General features: G+C 35.4%; 1 protein-coding gene across 5 annotated transcripts in view; it reads right to left on the minus strand.

Annotated features, from left to right (window-relative positions):
- The window catches only part of LAMA2 (laminin subunit alpha 2), a 637,158-nt gene that overhangs the window by 438,756 nt on the left and 172,360 nt on the right, over positions 1-26,042 (minus strand). For all 5 annotated transcript variants that reach the window (XM_045066381.1, XM_045066380.1, XM_045066378.1 and 2 more), the window contains exon 4: positions 2,399-2,641. In XM_045066381.1, the coding sequence (XP_044922316.1) occupies positions 2,399-2,641 (243 nt within the window). The remainder of the gene's footprint in view (positions 1-2,398; positions 2,642-26,042) is intronic.

Consider the following 26,042-nt stretch of genomic DNA (forward strand, 5'->3'; position numbering starts at 1 on the left):
ATGCTATATTGTAGATGATCTCCAAAACCATATTAAATACACAAAGATGTCATAGGACAATTTATATATTAAACTAATTCATGTATTAAAGAAATCCAGTCTCAGAAAGATTAAGTGACCAGCCCGAGATCCAACAAAAACTAGATGTAAGACCAGAACCCAGTTTTCTAATCTCATATGTGTTCTTCTATATTGTGAATTAGTCCAAATCAGAATTAGGACTCTTTCTACTTGTCCTGGATCCAGCATCTCTATGTCCTCTAAACTCATGAGTTTATCAATTACCAACTTAAAAAAAAAAAAGAAAAAAGAAATCAACTCAACTTCAGTCTTTCTAGAGTATGTAAGAAACATCAATCTGGAAGGTCAGGGGGCCTAGATACCTGGATTCTTATCTCAGTTTTTTTATCAGTGAGCTGGAAGAATATATCTCACCTACCTTCCCTGGATCCATTTATTCCAAAAAATAACATATTTCACAGAGGAAGCTGTATATATTGAGGCAGGTATTTTAGGAGAGGTCTGAATTTAATTCTTACTCTTAAATACTACCACTGCATTTTAAATATTTTGAATTACTTTCTTTTCCTAAAATCCACATTCTTATGAGAAAGAAATAGACTTAAATGTCATGGAGAAATTTGAGTAACTTGTTCCTAATAGCCACCATTGCCAAGTGGTTTCTAGTGAGTGTCTAGAAGTGAAAACAATATAGCCAGCTAAGCAAACAAACAATGTATTTGTTCCATGTTGCAGGCTGACATGGTCTAAAGGATGGAGAACCACCATCAATGTAGGGAGAGCATGCTTTGGGGATATGCATATAAACTTGTAGATTATATATCCATGTAGGTACATTTTATATTGTTTAGCCAATTCTTGAATTGGACCATTTTTTCAAGGTAAAAAAATAGCTTTATAAATATTAGATAATTATTAGTTCTGGTAAGCACTAGATCCGGGGGAAAAATAATAAAAATTCAACTCAAATATATTATCTCTGCACTTCCTCCCTACTCCCATATACTCAGGCCAATCTGGCCAGGACCCGGATGCCTCTGGGCACAAAGCAGGTTGAACAGCTGTTTGACTCACTGCATTTGACTCCTTGTCATTTGGCAGATTGAAATTTCTGCTGAGAGCACCATTTGGAATTTTTCTTTCCCGAAACTGATATTTTTGAACATGGAATTTGAAATACAGTGAGGCACTAGTATACATTCATAGAATAATAGTGCCAAAAGGGAGTGTGATCAATTTATGTCAAAAATCTAACTTTTCTGTAAAGTGTTGAAAAAGATAACCCTCGACTGGCTGACGTGGGCCTAATAGAATATGAATATGGGTTTATTGGAAATATGAATATAAAAAATGATACTAGCTTCCAGTGTATACGTGAGGAGCAACAACCAGATTTGAGCATAAATTGAGATGTATATAAGCATGTAGGACAAAAGTAGCCAGAGTACACCTATTAAAGGGAGATAAATTAGGGAAATACTAGGGAATCCAAGAGAATCACTAAGTCAAGTTTTAGGAATTTGAGAGGAGTAACTGACTCCTACTCCATGAACAATAATGGTTATTCTTCTCATTATTTAACTATAAAAATAGTTAATAGTTACAGAACATTTAGTACAGATCTGTCAACACTGTTGTACTGCTTCAAATGTAATAATTCATTTAATTTTCTTAATGATCATATGAAATAAGAGCTGTTATTATTTTTCCCAATTTCTAGGAGATGAAACTGAGGCACAGGGGATCACAGTCACTGGCTCAAGATCACACAGATGGTAACACGTGACGTCATGGTTTGAATAAATGTAAAATCTTAACTGAAGGGTCCGAGACACTACAGAGAAGCTGAACACTTTTGAATTAAGCATGTAATAAGAAGTCTGACCACAAACAAACAAACAACAGCCCAACTCTAGCCTTAAGTGATGAGAACCAAAAAAACATGCAAAACCCAACAGAATTCCCTTTCATTTAGACCCTTCATATCAACTATATTTCTCCCTAAATATCACCTCTTTTGTCCCCCTCTTGAGACCAGAGTACACACAGATCTAAGGCTTCTGTGAAAGTCTCGTCTTTATCCAATTATTAGTAATCTCACTGTCAAAAAAAGTCTCTTTATGTGAAATTAATCATTGACTTTCTTACTCAAACCCATTTCCACTTTTCTGAACTTGATTGGGTTTGGGAGACACATATTGCATGAAGGTAGTTAAAATTCCAATCACCTTGGGTTTTTCCTTTTTATTTAATAACTCATTTAAGCGTACTTCTGCTAAATCCTATTTTAAAATCTCCCTGACATTAATTACTAATATATTCACATCTTTCTGACAGGCCTACTTAAATGTACTTATGGTGAGTTTTCTCCTCTTACCTCTCCGTTTTCCAAGGGGTGTATCTTGGAATAAAAGGAAGTACAGATGACCTCATCGTCTTTGGCATAAGATGGTGGTCCAGTGCGGGGATAAATATTGTAGAGAGTTAGACACTCAGTGTCTGTCACAGCATGATATTGCCAGGGCTTATATTCAACATTATCAAGCGAGCGTTCCAAAATCCAGTTTCCAGGCCGGGGGGAGTTCGCTGCTTTCACAATCACATATGCAATCTGGAAGACCTGGGGAAAAGTGACGACAACAACAGGCAACTCTGAATTCCATAGGATTCTCACCATTTTTTAGCAAATAATAAGGCTTAATGCTACAGTAGATTTTATTTCAGATTTTATTCCATAACCCTATTATGTTCCCTGAAATGATTTTACTGTTGCATGTTCATGTTTAATACCTTTTGCTAAAACGAGATGTTTCATCTTGACAGCCATGGCTTTAAAGGAAATGGGTTAAGATTAGATTTTAGGTCTCTAACAAATCATTGACATCATTTCATCTGATTTTTAAAATTCCATTATAATCATGATCATCTAAAGCATTCATTACACACCAATTTATTCACCTTACTGTGTTAGAAAGTATAAAGTATGAGTTAGAAACTCCATGTGCAGATAAGTGAGAGTTTAGAAAATATATTCATTTATATCACCTAATTCTCAGAAAAGTACCATGTAGGTAGAATTAAGTGCTCTTATGAAGAAAAAAAAACCCAAAAAACAAAGAACACAGAGCTTTAGAGGCACAGTCCTGTATTCAAATTGTAGTCTTAGCATTTATGTGACCTTGAACAGATGATTTTACTTTTCTAACATTAGCTTCCTTTTCTCCAAATTAAGATAAGTAATAAGTACAGTACTAAGTGAGATAATATGTGCAAAGTACCTGGCAAAGGACTTGTAAATACTCAACAAATGCCAACTATTCTACAACCCCCAAAAGAAAAATAATGGAGAAGAAATTTTAAGATCTGCAGACAACAGATTGAAACTAGACCATATTAAGTGAAGGTTGATTATACTTTCTGTACAAGAAGTAAATACGTATTTAAAAAAAATAAAGAGAAAGACATGAAGTTACTCTGTATCAACAGAGTGACAATTGAGTGGAATGTGCAAAATCCTTTGTTTTGAAATCTACTTAAATATGATGGCATAAAAAGTAAACATTCTAGATGCTTTGTGATAGTGCATAACCAATGTAGTCTGAAGGAATAATGCACAAACATTATCAAGTGACATTTATATGCAATGCCCTGGGTAGAAAGATAGATATAAACCAGTTTAAATTATAGCCCTACCATCCATGGGTTGATAATATATTGTAATGAAGAGACACATAAAAAGTACACTAATAATAAAGCAACATGATATGTTTTTGTTTATTAAGTATTATGAAATATGGGGTGCCTAAAAACATTAAGCTATGCATAATTAAAATCACTGGAATGGTTGAGTGGGAGGATGGACCCACTAAAATTTGACTAAAGGACCCACTGGACAACAGAGGGAATTGTGAAAGGAATGTTCTAGAAATAAACTTCAACTGCTTCATAGTTTTGACATGAGATCTTCATTAATTCATGTAGTCCATGGTCAACTCCATGGTTCATGGTCAACTCCAAGGGACCAAACTTTAAAATATGAAAAACCTGGTAGAGAAGGGGCAACACAAATAACTCTGATGCTGGGCTTTTGTGATCTTTACAGGAACACGGGCACAGATGCACTGTGAGGGGAAACATGAACTATCAAATGATTGAAAATAGGGCTGGTATTGGCCTTTTAAGCACAGTTGTGGAAAAACTATTTATTAAAATTCTGAAGTAAAACTTCTGTACTTGTTGGTAATTCACTGTTGCCCAAGCCTCCCAAAAGCCTCCTCTCCTCTGAGCCCATCTTCTGAACCTCAGTATAGTGAGGAACCACCAAGACATCTGCTTGGATTGGTCGGGCTTTGATGGTTCTGTTTTATTGACCATCAGTCCAGGTGGAAAATATTATGAATTTATATTCACAAAGGAACACAGGTAAGTGTAAGTGTAAATAGACACATATATCTATGTATGTGTGTATGTGCTTTGATATTTTGGGGAAGAATATGCATGTACATGTTAAAGCTATTACCACCTCTGAGGTTTGAGAATAAGGACTCCAGGAGGAGGAGAGATTTGACTTTCCACCCAATATCTAGCTATATTAATGTATGAAAATATATCTCTTAGTTTTTGATACAGTTATTTTTAAAGATTTTATTTATTTATTTATTTGACAGAGAGAGAGAGAGAGCACAAGTAGGCAGAGAGGCAGGCAGAGAGACAGGGGGAAGCAGGCTCCCTGCTGAGCAGAGAGCCCGATGCGGGGCTCGATCCCAGGACCGTGAGATCATGACCTGAGCCAAAGGCAGAGGCTTAACCCACTAAGCTACCCAGGTGCTCCAATAAAGTTACTTTTAAAATAAAGAAAAATTAAAACCAAATTCTCTACCAGAGAAAGAACAAGAGTAGGAGTAAGATGGAACATAGTCTTTTCATCCTTATCCGAAATATTTGTTGTTTCTGCATTTTTTATTTTATTCATAAGGAATTATTTCTCTTAGACACTCCATATTCAACAACTGAAGTATGTGGAATCTTTTATATATAAATTCATTGAAGAACATACCAATTGGGTTAATCTGATATAACATGGAGATAGTTCTTTCTACCATAGACATAAAGCCCTGATCTCAATTTCTGGTAATCCTAAAGTATTTGTGGCAAGGTTTGTAAAATGATTAAGAAAAAGAAGTACAACTTAATTGTGAGCTCCTAAAGAGCAGATATTATAGCTTTATATCTTTGAAGATGTTACAATCCTTACAATAACTCTTTTGAAACAGTGGGCATTCAATATTAATTACATTTAGTTGCATAATCAGTCTCTGCAACACATTACCATGCTACTTCTGTTAGTGTAACACATTTTTTCCTGTTATATCTTGATTCCCAGTCAACACCAGCATCTTTTCTCACTGGCAGGAACCAAGACATTGGGTGATGTTCATCATACTGTATGTCTCTATGAGCCGAGAAAATTACTTAAACTCTTTTACCCTTTGTTTCACAGTGTTTATTTTCCAACATCAAAACCATGAAAGACATAATAAGATGATGAAAACAAAACACTGCATGGTTTTTGGAAAAGAATCTATATAAATATTTTAAATTAGTGAGTTTCCATCCAGAAAATAAAAATTGCACAAAGGTATTTTTAATAGAACACAAAAAGAGAAGTAAAAAGGCATATTTAGGTATCAGAGGTACACAATATAAAAATAAATACACACTGAGGTAACTGATAAAGAACTTTGTCCAGAAAGCAGTTCAGCAAGCAAATATAGGAAGAGGCCAAATTTTCTTTGAGCTACAATGTGGATTTATGACTTCGGAACTTCTGTGATGGCTCTGGAATAATAGATGAAATCCATGAAACAAAGTTATACTAGAAACCCCACAGATTCTCTCCATAATTCAATATAACAGCCAGCATTAAGTGACATGGAAAAGTGGGCACTGCCGTAGAGAATATTAGAGAAGAGCCCCATTTCAAAACAATATCCCTCTTTCATTTTTTTTCTATGGACTCTTTCACATTTCATGCAAAATTGATTAAATTAGTTGGCATGTAGTATTTTGAATAAATTTTTTGAAATGTGGTAGACAGCATTATTGAAAACACAATGAATAGAAGTATTCTTTGAAGGCATAAGAGAATGCTGCATAAAATTTTAACAGTGATGTTCTAAGTACAACAAAATTTTAATGACTCTCATAGAATAATTCTCTCATGTACCTAAGTCACTTCTATTAACTATGTCTTGTGTTTTCATATAAAGACTCATCAAAAATCAGTAATTATAAAACCTTTTTTTCCAGATGAACAAAACCCTAATCTGTGCTGTACAACAAGGAAAGCAAATGCCTCATTATAAGAAGTACAAAAATGTTACGACAGCTGGGCTTTGATGAACCTTATATTGCAACACACAATACCCCAACTTTTTTCTTTTTGTAGTGGGCATTTTTTTACAAACTTCATGCCTTAAAAAAATTCAAATAACTTTTGAAATAATATCAAATATTTGACATTTTACTGTAACAGAGTTAACCGCTTTTTATTTCATATTCCATTCATATGTCACCTAGCAAAATATCATGTAATTACTTTGCCGATGCAGCATTAAATTAGATGTCCCTTTTATCATGCACAGAGTATTAAGAACTTGATCTCATAGAGAAGAATTGGAGGACAAAATCTTTCTGAAGAATCCTTCAGTCCCAAACTAACAAGTCATATATGACCACCACATGTAGCAATGCTTTTTATAATCACGGCTGAGTAAGATGACATTGGAATAGCACTAGGGTAAAAGAGGAAACCTCGCAGACTGAAGTGAGCAATCTAGTAACTCTGGCTATCTCAAAATATCTGAGTATATCTGAGACTATCTGAATATCTCAGCTCACCTATAACCCACATGGATAAGTCTGACATGTACAACTAATCTCTAACACAGGAATTGTTAGGTCTGGATTTTTATTTTGAAAATTCTTTGCAATGACTCTCCGGAATCCACTGTATCCCAGCTGCTTTGTGTTCAGAAGAATCACAGATCTAGGAAAATGCTACCAAAAAGCACTACATTTCGTGAATTTTACTGAGACTTTTGAATGTCACTGGTATGCAGGTAAGAGAGCTAGGTCAAAGCATGGCTCCTTAATAATGTAACAAGGCCATAGAATTTCAGCTTCCTAGAGGCCTGATCCCCATGAAACCTATAAAAATATTAATAGAGGTCCCTCTCCATGGAGGTTGACACTTCACCCTTCTAGTAGGACTTGACTAAATTACTCTCTTCCATTTTTTCTTTCCTAATCTCTCAAGAAGACAGCATGTGGTTATCTTACATCAGCTCACTGTTGCCCCCTGCCTCCCTCCCACATTGTTGTCTGTGTACTTCCTATAGCAGTTGTTCACTTAACAAAACTGCTTAATTTTGAGGAGGTTTTGCCATATTCTAGCATCTGCTCTTGCCAATGTTATGGATTTTAGCATTTCTAAATGGTGTGATGTCAACTTTAATATATTTTAAAAACTCATCTGTATTCTTAGTTCTACTAATGAGTCTGTCAGGTTCTCTCATTTATCTATACAGGTATATTGGCTTTCAGAAAGCATTGAGGGCTACACAATTTCAGAACCAGAAAAATCCTAAGAATCAGGTGTTTCCAGGCTTAGTATCCATTAGAATAATCTGGGAAGGTTTATAGATAGGAACACATGTCTCTGTGTTTGAGTGGATAAATGCAGTTCATATGATTTTCTGCTCTTTGACCTGAGACCTCAAAAGAGGTCTGATGTAGCCCTGGAGAAGACCACCCACAGAGGCTGGTATGAACAGAAGGGGTAAAAAACAGTGGGGCTGAATCCAGGGAATTCATCAAAAGTTTGAGTACCATATAGGATTCACTCAAAAAACCCACTGTCATCATACGATGGGAAACCGAGTCCTTACTCTCCAGCAAAAACTTCTAGGCAATCACAGAGAAGTAGCTTATTATAATATTAAAAATGTTCTGAAGAGATTATTCTATAGATTTTGATAATACTATTACTAGACCTTGCTTAAATCAAATTCCAAAAAGCAAAGGTTTTAAGTGTTGCTCTAAACTTAAAGAAAAAAATTTAACCTAGAAATATCAGTAATTATTACTTTCTGGGTAAGTTTATGTCTCTTATAAATTTGCACAAACTTCACGAAACCTAGAGTAATGTGATGAAGTCCAGAAGGATGCCCCCCTGGCCTGCTTATACTTTCTTTGAGACAAATTCATTTACAGTCGTTTTACGTACTAAAATGATTTGTAATTGTCACTCAGTGGTCCTATAGAGCCTATTTATTCCACTCACCCTCCCACCCAGTGTATACTATAATTGCTGAGTGTCAAATTAATGAATTCTAGGTAAGCGAATGTGTAATTTCAACTTGGGGTAAGTGCTTCCGGCATCATGACAGAAACAGAAAGCCTGGGTACTCAACTGAAATAGGTTTTTAAATATACTAACGTTAAACTTACATTTATTCATTTTAAAATGAATTACACTACCATTCTAAATTTCTAAGAAACAACAATCTAACTAAATGACTAAGAATAATCCTTTGAAGATAAAATGTTCAATTGTATGTTGAAATTGTTTTTAAAGGGGTTTTATTCAATGCTTAACCATTCGTGGGCAACTACTTGAAGGACTTCTCTTCCTCTTTCTCCAAAAAGGAAAACCTCAACTTTTAGCTCTGGAAAATAATGAGTTACTTTTTAGCTCTTACTAAATTTACATATAATTATTAAGAAATTTCTTTTTTTTTTCATTAAATACATTTTTTCTTTTCTCCCTAGAACTGGACAAGTTGATTTAAAGTTGACTTGGAAAAATTAATAAGCAAGAAAAGCCAAGAAAACCTGAGATGTAAGAGTACTAAACGGGGGGATATATTATTAAATGAGAAAAGCTATGTGGAGAAAATTGTAGTTATATAGGATACTGCTATTTACTAGGAAAGAATGGCAAAACAAATGGAAAGACATTCTATGTTCATGGATTAGAAGAACAAATATTGTTAAAAGGTCCATACTATCCAAGGCAATCCACAGATTTAATGCAATCCCTACTTAAACATCAATAGCATTTTTCACAGAATTGAAATGAATAATCCTAAAATTTTCATGGAACCACAAACAACCCAGAGCCAAAGTAATCTTGAGAAAGAGCAGAACTGCAGGTATCATTATCCAAGATTTTAAGACATACTACAAAGCTATAGTAATTGAACCAGTATGTTAACAGCACAAAAATAGACATATAGATCAATAAATTAGAACGGAGAGCCCAAAATAAACCCACACACATATGGTCAATTAAACTAGGACACAGGAGGCAAAAATAAACAAAGGGGGGAAAGTCTCTTCAACACATGGTACTGGGAAAACTGGACAGCCACATGCAAAACAATGAAACTAGACCACTTTCTTGTGTCACACACAAAACAAACAAACAAACAAACAAACAACAACAAAAAAAAGTATTAAAGACCTAAATCTGAGACCTGAAACCATAAAACTGCTAGAAGAAAACATAGGTAGTGATTTGTGATATCAGCTGCAGAAATATTTTTCTAGATAGGTCTCCCAAGCAAGGAAAAGAAAAGCAAAATTAAACAGTTGTGATTTCACAAAAAAAACAAACAAACAAAAAACCCCCCACAACTTTGGTCAGCAAAGAAACTATGAACAAAATAAAAAAGCAACCTACTGAATAGAAGATATTTGTAAATGATACATCCAGTAAGCGGTTAATATCCAAAATATATAAAGAATTTCTACAATTCAACACTAACCATAATAATAACGATACAATTTAAAATGGGCTAAAGACCTGATTAGATATTTTTCCAGACATACAGATGGCCAACAGACACTTGAAAAGATGCTCAACATCACTAATTCTCAGGGAAATATAAGTCAAAACAACAGTGAAGTATCTCCTCACACCTATCAAAATGGCTAAAATCAAACACATGGGAAATAATAAATGGGGAGAATGTAGAGAAAAACACACCCTCATGCACTGGTGGTGAAAATGCAAATTAATATGTCACTGTGGAAAACAGTATGGAAATTCCTAAAAAATTAAATATAGAATTACCATATGATCTAGTAATACCACTACTGAGGATTTACCCAAAGAAAATGAAAACACTAATTCAAAAAGATCATTTGAAAATGAAAATACCATGTTTAATGCAGTGTTATTTACAATAGCCAAGATATAAAAGGGACTCAAGAATCCATCCATTGATGAATGGATAAAGAAGCTCTCTCTCACATACACACACATACACACACACTGGAGTATAATTCAGTCACAAAAAAATATGAGATCTTGCCATTTCCAACAACATGGGTGGAATTAGAGATGATAATGTTAATCCAAATAAGTCAGTCAAAAAAAAAAAAAAAAGAAATGCCATGTGATTTCACTCATACATGGAAGTTAAGAAACAAAACAGACAAAGAAAATGAGACAAACAAACTGGTGGTTGCTAGAGGAGAGGTAAGAGGGGGATGTATAAAATAGAGAAAGGTGATCAAAAGTACACTTATCTCGATGAGCACTGAGTAATGTGAAGAATTGCTGAATCACTATATTGTACACCTGGAACTAATGCAACACTGGATGTTCATTGTACTTCAGTTTTAAAAAGAAGAAAAAATTGCAAGGAAATAAAAACTAATGAGGTTATAGATTAAGAGAGCCCCTAGAGATGTACTGAATGCAGTATGTGACTTCACGCACACCCTAATTCGACCAAACAGCTGTTAAAACAAACTTGGAAGTAACTGTGATGAATCTGAATACTGAAGGGATATTTGTCAGTATTAAAGTAGTAGTAATAGTGCTAAATTTTAGATGTGACAATGGTTTTATTTACAGAAGAGATGCATCCTTCAGAGGTACATATTAAAATATTTATAGAGAGAATGATATATACGGAATTTGCTTCTAAAGAATCTGCAGGGCAGGACAGGATTCTTGTAGAATTGCCACAGGAAAGGCTATGGGTTAATTCTTACAGGTGGGTATCAGGTACACCTGGGTCTATGATATTCTTTCTTCTATAACGTTTTGGGAGTATGTTGGGAAATTTTAATAATCAGAATTTAAAATGTTATTATTGCATCATATTTTAATAAACAAATGATTATCTTCTACACAGTGGTTTTTAGCACTACCGGTAATTTAGTGCTTGTTCCTACTGAGCAAATCTTTAATGCGCTTTCTTTATTATCTTGATAAATGTGAACTCTGCTTTATACTGTGACTACACTGCATCCTAAGCTCGATAAATATATCTTAATAATTCTTTCAAATTAATTATCAACTCTAAAGGGCATTAGAGGCCTAGAAGGAATCAAAATTTTAGTTCAGTCTTAAGAAAACTAGTAACATGAGTGAATGGAACCCAAATTGGAATGAATTAAGGTCCTCCCCCAGCTTATTAATGCCTTTACTACTTCATGCTTCATTAAGTTGCTATCATTTTTAACAATGTTAGCTGCAGGTAAAACTCAGACAAGCATTTTCTTTCTCTTTAGCACTGCCCTTCACATCTCTTCTCTCCTCACATATTTTTCTCTTATCTGAAACAATCTATGGTTTCAAAGATTGACCTGCCTCCTGTGAACAAGCCATTGGCACAGCATGGCTTTCACACCAGCTACTGGTAAAAGAGCAGGTAGGCTGGGTCCCCCATCGAACATGACAGTCCTTTCAATGAAGCCATCACAGAGCACAATATTGGTGTGAATCACAGACAATAAGAAATGTGACTGTTTAAAGCTTGTCTTCTAAAAATTATTCACCCTTGAGAAATACCCAGCATTGCCTTTGTTTTTGTGCTTCTATAGTTAGCAGGGTGAGAAGAATCTATACATTCTCCAATTTATGACATTGCAGACATGAATGAATCACTCTAGTTCAAAGCATTTGGGGAATAATAGCAAAGATTTGTATTGATGAGAAGAGTTAGAAATATAACTTAGCAGTGTAGAATAACAAATCAAAGACAGAATAAAACTTTCTGATCTTGGTTCATGAATTCTTTCAACAGATCAGAGTCACTTAACACTTATTCAATTTTAGCTATTACAAATGAAATAGAAAGAACTATTCCCATGTTGATATACTGTCCCACTTTCTTACTTTTCTTTAGGGACTTTCTTAAGTGTAGTCTGTACCCTCTGTTGTTTATAACTTTATTATCCCTTCTCTAGTTAACACCTGGCAGCCCACCTACTTTAATCATTTTCAGAAGAGTTACCAGAAACCTAGTTGAAAAATTCATGTTTTTTTTTCTTTATCTTCATCTTCTTTGAAGTCTCTACAGTTTTTGACTTCTGTTCTCCCCCCTTGGCGAACTCTCTTTATCTCTGGGGGGAAAAAAGGTATTGACACTATTTATAATTTAGGGATCAAAAAAAAAAATGTGTCCTAATACAGCTCTTCACCCAAAATGGAAAGTAAACAATAGGAGAGGGAGTGAAGACAGAAAGTGTTTTCAGAAGATAGCATGTCCTGAATTTCTCTCCAAACTCTGTATGGGTCTACCTGCTGTGGTTCTTTTTAATTCAAGTTTCCTTAACAAAAGAATGACCCAATGTTCTACTTCTTAAAAATCTTTTCCTTGGGGAAAGTTACATTTTATTTAAAGCCTAGCATTTGCAAGGCACTTCAGCATGCAGAACTTTGTTTCTGCGATCAAGAGCCCTACAAGATAGGTAGGAACAGATTAGGAAATTAAAATGAAAGGGTGTATAAATGCTGGGTGGCTCAGTCAGTTAAGTATCCACCTTTGGCTCAGGTCATGATCCTGGAGTCCCAGGATGGAGCCCCATGTTGGGCTCCCTGCTCAGCAGGGAGTCTGCTTCTTCCTCTCCCTCTCCTCCCCACCTGTGTTTTCTCTCTTGAGCTCACTCTCTCTCTCTTTCTCAAATAAATAAAGTCTCAAAAAAAAAAAAATGAGAGAAGGTATGTATCGTAGTGAGAATAATGACCCCTCAAAGATGTCCATATCTTGGGGCGCCTGGGTGGCTCAGTGGGTTAAGCCGCTGCCTTCGGCTCAGGTCATGATCTCAGGGTCCTGGGATCGAGTCCCGCATCGGGTTCTCTGCTCAGCGGGGAGCCTGCTTCCCTCTCTCTCTCTGTCTGCCTTTCTGTCTACTTGTGATTTCTCTCTGTCAAATAAATAAATAAAATCTTTAAAAAAAAAAAAAAAGATGTCCATATCTTAATTTCTAATGTGGAAAGAAAATACCTGCAAATATGATATAGTTAAAGACCTTGAGATGGCAATATAATCTGGATAATCTGACTGGGCCAAATGTAATCACAAGGGTCCTTAAAAATAGAAGAAGAAAGCAAAAGAGGTCAGAGTAATCGAACACGAGAAGGACTCAACCCATTTCTGCCTCTGCTGATGGAGGAAAGGACCATGAGTCAAGGAATGTAGGTGGCCTGTAGAAGCTGGAAAAATCAAGGAAATGATTTCTTCTCTGGAGCCTCCAGAAATCAATGCAACCCTATCCACACCTAGATTTTAACCTAGCAAGGGTTATTTCAGCCTTCTAACCTATTAAATTATAAAATTAATATATTGGTGGTGTTTTAAGCACTCTATCTGTGGTAATCTGTTATGGCAGCTATGGGAAACCAAGTCACTAAGTAACTTGTTCTACTTCACATGACTAGGAAATTATAAAGCAAGTTTATAAATCCAGTTTGTCTGATTTGCTTTTTGCATAATACTTTCTATGTCTAAGAATATTTCAAGTAACTCATTTAATACAGATATTTCCCATAGCTCAACTTTTAATCTAGCTACATTCTCAAGTCCCATTTCAAAATATTTCAAAATAACAACTTACTATTTCTAATAACAATTTAATCTTGCTTTGTAAAGAAGTAATCTTGCTCTTGTTTTAAAACTAAGTTATACATTGCTAATAGTAGAAACTACAGAACAGTTTATAAATGTCTTTTAATGCCTTACATGTAATAGACTCTCAGTTTTGAATCAATTGAACAGGCAATCAAAAATAGCATGCCAATTCTGAAATAATTCCAGGGGCCTCTGCAGTGATTTCTGCAAGGACCTACAGGGTGAACCTACCTAACCATTTTATGACATTAGTATGTACAGATGACACACCCCTCATCACTGACAGAGAGATGTGACAATATTAACAAGCAAACAATCTGAAAGGGATGTAGTGAAAAGAAGGGCCACCCCAATGTTTATAGCAGCAATGGCCACAGTCGCCAAACTGTGGGAAGAACCAAGATGTACTTCAATGGACAAATGGATAAAGGAGATATAGTCCATATATACTATGGAGTATTATGCCTCCATCAGAAAGGATGAATACCCAACTTTTATATCAACATGGACAGGACTGGAAGAGAGTATGCTGAGTGAAATAAGTTAAGCAGAGAGAGTCAATTATAATATGGTTTCACTTATTTGTGGAGCATAAGGAATAACATGGAGGGCATTGGGAGATGGAGAGCAGAAGTGAGTTGGGGGAAATCGGAGGGGGAGAAAAACCATGAAAGACCGTGGACTCTGAGAAACAAATGGAGGTTTGGGGGGTGAGAGGGGTTGGGCGTTGGGTGAGCCTGGTGGTGGGTATTAAGGAGGGCACGTATCGCATGGAGCACTGGGTGTGGTGCAAAGCAATGAATTTTGGAACACTGAAAAAAATAAAATAAAACTAGAAAAATAAAAAGAGAGAGAACAATCTAAAATATGCCTGAATCACATATTCTCCCTCTGAAATGAGAATTTGCAAAAGAGAACATTTTGCCAAAGTTTGTCAAGCTGGCCTTTACCCCAAATTTTAAAGAGGTGACCTCACTTGCCAGTGAAGTGTGAAGAGTGTAAATGAAATGAAAAATGAGAAATCTGTGGAGCCTGATGTCATTCTGGCTGTGATTTAAAACTAAGGGTAGGAGATGACACTCATATAACTATGTAGACATTTTCTAAAGACTGAGTGCCAAAAAGTTATGATAAATATGTCTGAAAGGCTACCATTTTAAGAGGACATATAATAAAATTCTTATAACAACCATACTGCAAATTCTTCATTTTTTCTATTCTGCCTAGATTTATGCTGATTCTTTTTGAGTGAGATATGCACCCAAATCATGGTATAACTTTGCTGATGTCAACTCAAAAAAGACTTATGGAGTGCTGAGAGCTGGATTTCTAAAGCTCCAAGAAGATCCACAACAACCCACAGAGTGCATAGAGGATTTTATTGTCTTCTCTATGCTGCCCTCACCAATAAATGTTTTGTCCTGGAGTCAAGTTTGACTGCTTATGGACTTTCCAAAGCTCTCCATGTAGGACTAATTAATTGGTTACACCAAAATAAAAAGCTCTCTTAAAAAGAAAACAAACCCCTTTCCACTGGAAAAATATCAAAACTAATCAAAATAGGGCTCACAGTACAAAAAGGAAAAGGAATGATTAAAAAGTGACATAGGATAATTTTTTAACATTGAAATCCTTCCAAGTAGGCAGGTTACAAACATCACAAAAAGTCATGGTCACAGTTGTCCAAAAAAAAGAGCAAATAATTTCAGATACTTTATAGAACTAATGTCCTCCTGTGAGAAGCCTATTAGCTCTTAACATGATTAATTTAAATAGGATCCTTCACTAGAAAAAACCCATACACATTTCCATTTGAAGTACAACAAAGTGTTATCATTCTATTCTGATTTTGAAATCACTGTCCAATAGAATATTTAATCACAATATCCAGAAATAAATCACAAAGAATGATATATCTGTGGGAAACAGACATAGTATTTCACCAACGTGGAATCAAGTTCTATCTCGTGTGATACCCAAGGCATACGAGATAACCCATAGGGCTTCTTGAACAGTGTGACTGACTAGCATTACTCAACATCAATTGGTAAAGCTTCAAGGTCATCAGTGGTAAAATCTAACACTATAAATTGAATCCATCTACACAGCAGAGAATGATGACAACAGAACATCTAAACAATTCCACCATAAGCAAATATGAAGGAATAACTGTAAATAGAGACACTATAAACAACAGTTTAATGAAGTGTTTGATCATGAACCCAAGATTCTGTTAAGCCCAAACATGCTGTGGATTGTTGCAAAGTAACTGTAGCTGTTAGCAAAGCACTACAAGAGGTATGAAGAACGAGGCCTCCTTCCTTATTGCAGGGAGTATAAGAATGGTCTTGCAATTAGGTGGCCATAAACAGAGGTAGTAAATACAGTCACTTTTTGGAAGCAGACTTTACACACATTTTGTGTGGAGGAGGCTCTTCTCTCATTGTCTTCTCCTGTCAGCACAATATACTATCAAGTATCATTACCAATAGAAGTGAAGAATAGTCCTATCACTACTGAAATTCTTGAATCTAATTTTTTGTGTGTCTAGGTCACTTTAAAATTATAACACAATCAAAAGAAGGTCAAAATTTAAATTGTAGATATTCTTGACATAAACAACAGTTTAGACACGCATCAAATGTTTAAGGTATACAACATACTGGAAAATTTTCAGAATAATTTTTGCAGCCTAAACATAAATGCAATTATTTAAATAGGAATAGAATACATTTAAATGTCTACATTCTCAGTAATCTCTTCAGAAAGGTATAGAGAGAATATTCAAATGGGGGTGGGGAGGAGTTCCTTGATTAAGGATGGGAAGGTCAATTATACCCGTAGTCAAATTTGCTTCGACTAGCATTACTCTCACCTTTTCCCCTAAGATTCCTATTATAGATTCTAAAATTCTGTACATCCATACATATTTTAAAGGCCCACCAAGTGTTACATTAATTAGTTCATTGATTCATGTATTCTACATATCTTATTGAGTAACACACTACTTATTCTGCCAGCCTTTAAACTAAGTGTTAAAATACAGAGGTTAATATAACAACATAGCTTTCTCCTGGGGATTATATTCTGAAAAGCAGGCAATACACCCGTGATGTGCTGAAGCCAGCCTACACTGGCTTTCAAAAGTCAGCTGTTGGTGAGGATGTGGAAAAAGGAAACAGTTGTGTACTACTGGTGGGAATGTAAATTGGTTCAGCTACAATGAAAAATAGTGTGGAGGTTCCTCAGAAAATTAAAATAGATCTACCATATGACCCAGCAATTCCACTTCTGAGAATATACCCAGAAGAACTGAAAATAAGATATTCAAGAAATATCTGCACTCCCATGTTTACTGTAGGCTTATCCACAATAAGCAAATAGAAACAACCTAAGTGCCCGTCAATGCATGAATGCATATGTATATACATATACACACTGTACGTTGTTCAGCCATGAGAAATAAGGATGTCGTGTCATTTGCAACAACATGGATGAACCTTGAGCAGATTATGTTGAAAAAAGTCATACAGAGAAAAATAGCACAAGTTATGATATCACTTATATAGAATCTAAAAAGGCCAAACTCCTAAAAACAGAGAATAAAAGAATGGTTACCAAGGAATGGGGGTGGGGTGGATAGGACAGATGCCTTAAGGTACAAACCTGCAATGAGTAGTAAATAAACCCTAGAGATCTAATGAACAGTATGGCAAATTGAGACAATAATATTGCATTATAATTATCAAACTTGTTAAGAGACTAGAATTGAATTATTCTAGCCACTAAAAATTAATGATAATTACATAATGTGATGGAGGTGCTAATTATCACTTAAGTGGCAATCATATTACCAGATAGAAATGTGTCAGCCTAACATGTTGTATACCTTAAATTTTCACAATGTTATATGTCAAATACATTTCAATTTAAAAAAAAAAAGCTGACTGTATGGATTTCTTCCCAATTCCTTGTTCAATATGACAGCATATTGGAAACTTGAAATCAGTCCTGATTGGAGTTTTTATATCATAGAAATTGGCTATCACTATAAATCATGGCTGTTTATCTTTACGTTCTGGAGAGCCGGTTGTTAAACACTTGCCAGGACCCCACTATACCAGACAAGTAAGAGAATAAATAATACAGTTCTAGGTAGAGGTTTCTACAATAGATGGTTATCAGGGAAGGGTTTTCTGAGAAGGTGACCTTTGCAGAAACCTTGGTGACATGAGAGATGGCACTATGTCAAGATCTTGGAAAGGGCACTGAAGGCAGAAGAAATGGCAAGTACAGAGAGCCAGGCATAAGGATGAATTTGGTTCATCTCAAGGACAATATGGTGAGAATGAAACAGGATCAATAGATTGTGACTGTAAGGACCTATTTTATATTTTTAAATTTTAGCAAGAGGCTTCCATTGAGGTTAAACAAAAACTTTGTTGTTAAACCCTTAAACTGTCCCTGCTCCCCTTCCCCCAGGGCATTCACTTAAAAACAAGTCCTGGAAACCAGCTCCAGGTAACAAAACCCAGATACAAGGGTGGGTCAGGCCAGGTGGAGACATTGATCAGTGAGGCGATGCATACTGTCTCCCTGGCTACCAAGGAGTATGCCCCTCCCTCCAGCCCTTTGGGAGCCCTTTTGGCGCCAATCCCAATCAAGGTGTAATAGGCTGGTTCAAATGTCTACTAGGGTAAATTGTAACTCAGTTGGTCACCTAGCATCACTGTGGAGTTTCCTGGGTGTGTTACAATCTCATTGGTCACCTGTGCGTGGCCAGGCCCAACCGCATGGCCTTTGCCCTTAAAAGCTAGACTGTAAAACAGAGAAGGGTCGCCCTCTCTTGTAAGAGGTGCGTCCCCGAACGTTCGGTTAGATTCTTGATGCTTGGCGTGAAATAAAGCTTTGCTTGACCTTCGCTTTACATCAGTCTCACTCCTTTAATCATGGACCCATTATTGGGGCATAACAGTGACTAGCTACAGTGTTGGGGAAGTACAAAAGGGTCAGGTCCTGCAAGCTCTGCAGGGTGCGGCACAAAGTATGGACATTAGTCTAGGTATGTCAGGAAGCCATGGAAGGATTTTGAGCAGAGGGATGAAAAAATCCAATGTATATTTTTCAAAGATTATTGTGGCTTCTGTTTGGTAGTTAGGCTATGAGAAGAGATGTGAAAGCAAAAAGACTATTCAGGGGGCTGTTCTAATCTTAGTAAAAGATGATGGTGGCTTAGAATAGTAAGGGAGAGGTGCAGATAATAAATGGTCAGGTTCAAGATATATTTTGTAGGTCAGGTTTGCTGAACTTGAATAAGAGGTATGAAGGGAAAATAATCCAAGATAATTCCCAGAGATCTTATTTATATTTATTTATTTATTTATTTCAATAACTAGATTAAATCATCAAGACTGCTGTTCTGAGGTATACAATATGGGATGCCTCATTAGATGTTTATGTGGAATTGTTGAAAGACAGATTCAGTATAGCAATAAATGGGCTCTGGCAACTTGTAAAAATTTCATAACCTTTCCATGCCTCTTTTTTTTTTTTTTTCTTTGCCACCTGGACAACAGAAATAATAATACATCCCATCACAAAGTTGTGAGGATTACAAAACATAGCATCCATGAAGTGCTAGAGCAATGTCCAGCTCATGTTAAGCACTCATTAAATATTAGTTATTATAATCAGTAGCAAAACTTTCATCTATTTCCTAGCTGATACACAAGATATAAGTTGTTTGTTTTCATATCATCTTGAAAAGGAAAGAACACTGCCTATCAAGCGGCAAGAGGATCTATTTTGAAACTTTTAACTGAAAGAGAAGAAAAAATATATTAGACAGGAAGTATCTTCTAATTGAGGGTAAAGTCTTCACTCCCATCTATCCTTATAATTCACCAGCCAATAGCGTATTTGATTTTGAATTTTTGGGATTGGTTTGGTTTTATTATTGTAATGAATAGAATGAAGAAAAGGGATAGTAAATAATGCAATAATAGAATACATCTTTAAATTTATTTAATTATTGATTTATACTTTGTTTTGAAAGGGCACATTACTTGCTCCTATGATACATGGAAGTACTATAAAGTAGATGGTATTTCCTGAGATCCTGCTAGGTGTTCTGTCTCCCTTATATTACCTTTACATTTTAGGGAGTCCACAACCCCAAGGAGGTCTGGAAGCAGGAACATAATCTATGAGACCAGATGTCTGAGATCTAATTTTTAAATAACTAAATTTCAAAGACCACATAATTACATGAGGAAGATGTTCATAATATAATATCCAGTTAACAAAACATGGTTGAAAAGGACATACAACCTTATCTACAGTATGCTACCAATTTAAAATGCATGTGTAGTATCCAGAATATATAAAGAACTTATAAAACTCAATACCCCCCAAAACCCAAATAATCGAATTACAAAATGGGCAGAAGAAATGAAGAGATATTTTTCCAACGAAGACATACCGATGGCCAACTGACACATGAAAATATATTCAACATCACTCATCATCATAGAAAAACAAATCAAAACTACAATGAGAGGGTCATAGGGAAGTTCTATTTTTAATTTCTTGAGGAATCTCCACACTGTTCTCCAAAGAGGCTGCACCAACTTGCATTCCCACCAACAGTGTAAGAGGGTTCCCCTTTCTCCACATCCTCTCCAACACATGTTGTTTCCTGTTTTGTTAATTTTGGCCCATTCTAACTGGTGTAAGGTGATATCTCAATGTGGTTTTAATTTGAATCTCCCTGAGGGCTAGTGATGATAAACATTTTTTCATGTGTCTGCTAGCCATTTGTATGTCTTGATTGGAGAAGTGTCTGTTCATATATTCTGCCCATTGTTTGATATATTTGCCTGTTTCATGTGTGTTGAGTTTGAGGAGTTCATTATAGATCCTGGATATCAACCTTTTGTCTGTACTGTCATTTGCAAATATCTTCTCCCATTCCGTGGGTTGCCTCTTTGTTTTCTTGACTGTTTCCTTTGCTGTGCAGAAGCTTTTGATTTTGATGAAGTCCCAAAAGTTTATTTCGCTTTTGTTTCCTTTGCCTTTGTAGACATATCTTGAAAGAAGTTGCTGTGGTTGATATCAAAGAGACTACCCCAAAGATACAGATGTCATGAAAAGAAGGGCCATCTGTACCCCAATGTTTATAGCAGCAATGGCCACGGTCGCCAAACTATGGAAAGAACCAAGATGCCCTTCAACGGACGAATGGATAAGGAAGATGTGGTCCATATACACTATGGAGTATTATGCCTCCATCAGAAAAGATGAATACCCAACTTTTGTAACAACATGGACAGGACTGGAAGAGATTATGCTGAGTGAAATAAGTCAAGCAGAGAGAGTCAATTATCATATGGTTTCACTTATTTGTGGAGCATAACAAATATCATGGAGGACAAGGGGTGTTAGAGAGGAGAAGGGAGTTGGGGTAAATTGGAAGGGGAGGTGAATCATGAGAGACTATGGACTCTGAAAAACAATCTGAGGGGTTTGAAGTGGCTGGGGTGTGGGAGGTTGGGGTACCAGGTGGTGGGTATTATAGAGGGCACGGATTGCATGGAGCACTGGGTGTGGTGAAAAAATAATGAATACTGTTTTCTGAAAATAAATTAATTAATTAAAAAAAACAAAAACTACAATGAGATACCACCTCACACCTATCAACAACACAAGAAACATTAAAATCAACAACACAAGAAACATTAAATGTTGGTGAGGATGTGGAAGAATGGGAATGCTCCCGCACTGTTGGTGGGAATGCAAACTGATGCTACCACTCTAGAAAACAGTATGGAGGTTCTTCAAAAAGTTAAAAATAGATCTACCTTACAGCCCAGCAATTGTACTATTAGATATTTAACCAAAGGGAAAAAAATGCCAATTCAAAGAGATACATGTACCTAATGTTTATAGCAGCATTACCAACAATAGCCAAACTATAGAAAGAGCTCAAATGTCCCTTGACTGATGAATGGATAAAGAAGATGTGGCATATATATAAACTAGAATATTACTCAGCTACAAAAAAAAAAAAAAATGAAATCTTGCCATCTGCAACAACATGGATGGAGCTAGAGAGGATAATGCTAAGCAAAATAAGTCAGTCATAGAAGGACAAATACCATATGATTTCACTCATATGTAGAATTTAAGAAACAAAACAAATGAGCAAAGAAGAAAAAAAAAAAAAGAGAGAGAGAGAGGTAAACCAAGAAACAGACTATAAACTGTAGAGGACAAACTGATGGTTGCCAGAACGGATGGAGGGTGGTGGGAAGATGGGAGAAATAGGTGATAAGGATTAAGGAGTGCACTAGTGATGAGTACTGGGGGTTATATGGGAAGTGCTGAATCACTATGTTGTATCTGAAACTGATATTACATTGTATGTTAACTGGAATATAAATAAAAATTTTTAAAAGTGCATATCTATTTGTATGTGTGCTTAGGTGTTGGTGTGTGTGGGGGGGAGAAGAGAAATGAAAGGAAATAAACCCAAATATTAATGCTGTTAACAAACCTTTATAAGACAATAAAGCATAATACCAATCAAAAAGTTAGTTCATGAGAAGAGAATCCATAAATATAGCTATACTTGCTATGAAATCTAGGTAAAAATCCCAAGATGTGTATGAAAAAAAAAATGAAAGTTCAATAGAAAAGCCATTAAATTTAAAAATACACATTTTAAACCATACTGGAAATGGTAAAAAGTGATGATTTTAAGAGATAAAGAAAAAGATGTTTGATGAATTACACTTTTATAGCAGAATGTCATTCACAAATTATTTTGGAACTGGATTTTTAAATGAAAATCAAGGGAATTAAAGCTAGCCAATCTCTGACAGGTTCAAAGATTATTCTTAGGAAACTGACAATATAGCTAAATTTAGGACTTTACATAAGAATCTTATTTTTACAATTTACAATATCATCTGCTATAACTTGCATTCTTAAAAAAGAATCCCCATATTATGTAATCAATAGATACAAGTGGTTATTTTAAATTAGTTTTAGTGATAGAACTTAGTGACTCATCAGTGGCATATAATAGCCAGTGCTCATTCAATCAAGTGCTCTCCTTAATGCTCATCACCCAGTTAACCCCTCCTCCCACCCACTTCCCCTCCAGCAACCCTGTTTGTTTCCTAGAGTTCAGTATCTCTTATGGCAAGAGAGACAAAAGCAAAAGTGAACTATTGGGACTTCGTCAAGATAAAAAGCTTTTGAATAGCAAGAGGCAACCTGATGGAATGGGAGAAGGTATTTGCAAACGTCTTATCAGATAAAAGGCTAGTATCCAAAATCTATAAAAACTTCTTAAACTCAGTACCCAAGTTACAAGTATTTTTTGTTGAAACTGAATCTTTTACAAGACAGGCTCCTACTGGAAAAGTAAAGATATTCCATCCTAAGTTTATTGAATATTTATAAAATTTAGATTACTGAAAAGTTAAGTGTAGGAGGTTGGATTAGCCACTTACGCTATTCCTGAGTGAGGAATAATTTACATAACTATAGAGGAAAGAAATAATCTAATTAAGAAAGTAGTATTATAGCAACACAAAGAAAAAACCTCAGAAATAGGCAAATTCAAAAAAAAAGAAGAAGAAGAAGAAAGAAAAAAAAGAAAGAGGCAAATTCAGCAAAGCTGTCCATCAATTCAACAGCTATTTATTCGGCACCTATTGTATGCCAGTCACCACACAGATGTTCAAAAAGTAATGAAAATGTGTAAAGGAATTACCAAGAACTCATAAATCTCTACACTTAAATAGTACAATATGAAATGATGTCTTTTACTCCAATCTTGCAGTACAAATTTCATTTCAAGCACAAAATGTTATTTTGTCAAGGTTCTATGTTTTTAAGAACATTCCAACTGATATGAGACTTTGAAAAACCCCAGATATTTGACATACAGATTAAACAAGTTAGTAATATTTCATTTTTTCCAACAAGTTGTTTTAGCACCTTAACTTTCATTTTTTACCTTTGAGAACAATATAAAAAACGTGTTATTTCCTGTGTTTAAAATGTTATATTTATTTTCTATGTCTTCAGAAATGTTTCTTTTTGTAAAATTTAGAGTATGGAATTCTATTTAATGTCTTTATGTATTAAGTACTTTAAAAGTTATATGGAAAATTAGACAGCTATGTATAAAAGAAAGAAACTCAACCATTCTCTTATACTACACACAAAGATAAACTCAAAATGGATGAAAGACCTCAATGTGCGACAGGAATGCATCAAAATCCTAACGGGAACATAGGCAGTAACCTCTTCGACATCGGCCACAGCAACTTCTTTCAAGATACGTCTCCAAAGGCAAAGGAAACAAAAGTGAAAATGAACTTTTGGAACTTCATCAAGATAAAAAGCTTCTGCACAGCAAAGGAAACAGTCAACAAAACAAAGAGGCAACCCACAGAATGGGAGAAGATATTCACAAATGACCCTACAGACAAAGGGTTGCTTTTCAAGATCTGTAAAGAACTCCTCAAACTCAACACCCAAAAAGCAGATAATGATGTCAAAAAATGGGCAGAAGACATGAGCAGACACTTCTCCAAAGAAGACATATAAATAGCTAACAGACACATGAAAAAATGTTCATCATCACTAGCTATCAGGGAGATTCAAATCAAAACCACATTGAGATACCACCTTACACAGTTAGAATGGCCAAAATTAATAAGACAAGAAACAGCAAGTGTCAGAGAGAATGTGGAGAAAGGGGAATCCTCTTACATTGTTGGTGGGAATACAAGTTGGTGCAGCCACTTTGGAAAACAGTGTGGAAATTCCTTAAAAAATTAAAAATAGAGCTTCCCTATGACCCTGCAATTGCACTGCTGGGTATTTGCTCCAAAGATACAGATGCAGTGAAAAGAAAGGCCACATGTACCCCAATGTTCATAGCAGCAATGGCCACAATCGCCAAACTGTGGAAAGAGCCAAGATGCCCTTCAACAGACAATGGATAGAGAAGATAAGGCTCATATATACAAGGAATATTATGCCTCCATCAGAAAAGATGAATACCCAACTTTTGTATCAACATAGACTGGTCTGGAGGAGATTATGCTGAGTGAAATAAGGGGAAGTCAATTATTATATGGTTTCACTTACTTGTGTAGCATAAGGAATAACATGGAGGACATTAGCAGAAGGAAAGGAAAAGCGAATTGGGGGAAATAGGAGGGAGGAGAAAAACCATGAGAGACTGTGGACTCTGAGAAACAAACTGAGGGTTTTGGAGGGGAGGAGGGTGAGGGGTTGGGTGACACTGGTGGTGGGAATTAAGGAGGGCACATTTGCATGGAGCACTGGGTGTGGTGCATAAACACTGAATACTGGAACACTGAAAAAATAAAATGAAATTTAAAAAATAAAGCAAAAATAAGTTATATTGATATGAACACACTGAGGCAGACTTTTACTGTAATTACCAAAGAAAAGTTTAAAAGTCCTTCCTTAGGAAAGTCTATGAATCATACTAAAAGTGAAGAAATAAGAATCTAAACTTCTGGAAATTACTTTGACCAAGTTGAATCAATGATGATTTTTCTCAAGTCTTCTTGAAGAATGTTTACTCTACTGTAATTTTAATTGCCCAAAGAATTTTCTTATCAAAGACCCACATATTATGTATGATTCATTAAAAGTACTTAAGATGACCAATAAATAGCATTTAATAATGTGACAACTCCTTCCAAAACATTTGAAAAAATTAAAAACACAGACACTTAAATAGTCAATTCAATATTTCAAGTTATATCTCTACATATATATCAGAGGTTAGTAGTACTTTTAATAAATGCTTAAATTTAATGTAAAGGTGGCATTTTTTAAAGTTAACACTCTTTATATTAATGTGTTTTTGTTTTTAGTAAGATTATCACAATTATTGGCATGTACACATGCCATTATATATGCCAATGTATATACTATATACAGACAAGTCCTGATGCTTTTAATTACTGCAAGGTTCAGGTAAGGAGTTTGTTAAGTTGCATGAATGTCTATTTGGAGTATATACAGCAGCCTCTG

The sequence above is a fragment of the Mustela putorius genome, unplaced genomic scaffold, assembly GCF_011764305.1.
Source record: "Mustela putorius furo isolate JIRA1106 unplaced genomic scaffold, ASM1176430v1.1 tig00003863_pilon_pilon_pilon, whole genome shotgun sequence".
NCBI classification, from domain to species: domain Eukaryota; kingdom Metazoa; phylum Chordata; class Mammalia; order Carnivora; family Mustelidae; genus Mustela; species Mustela putorius.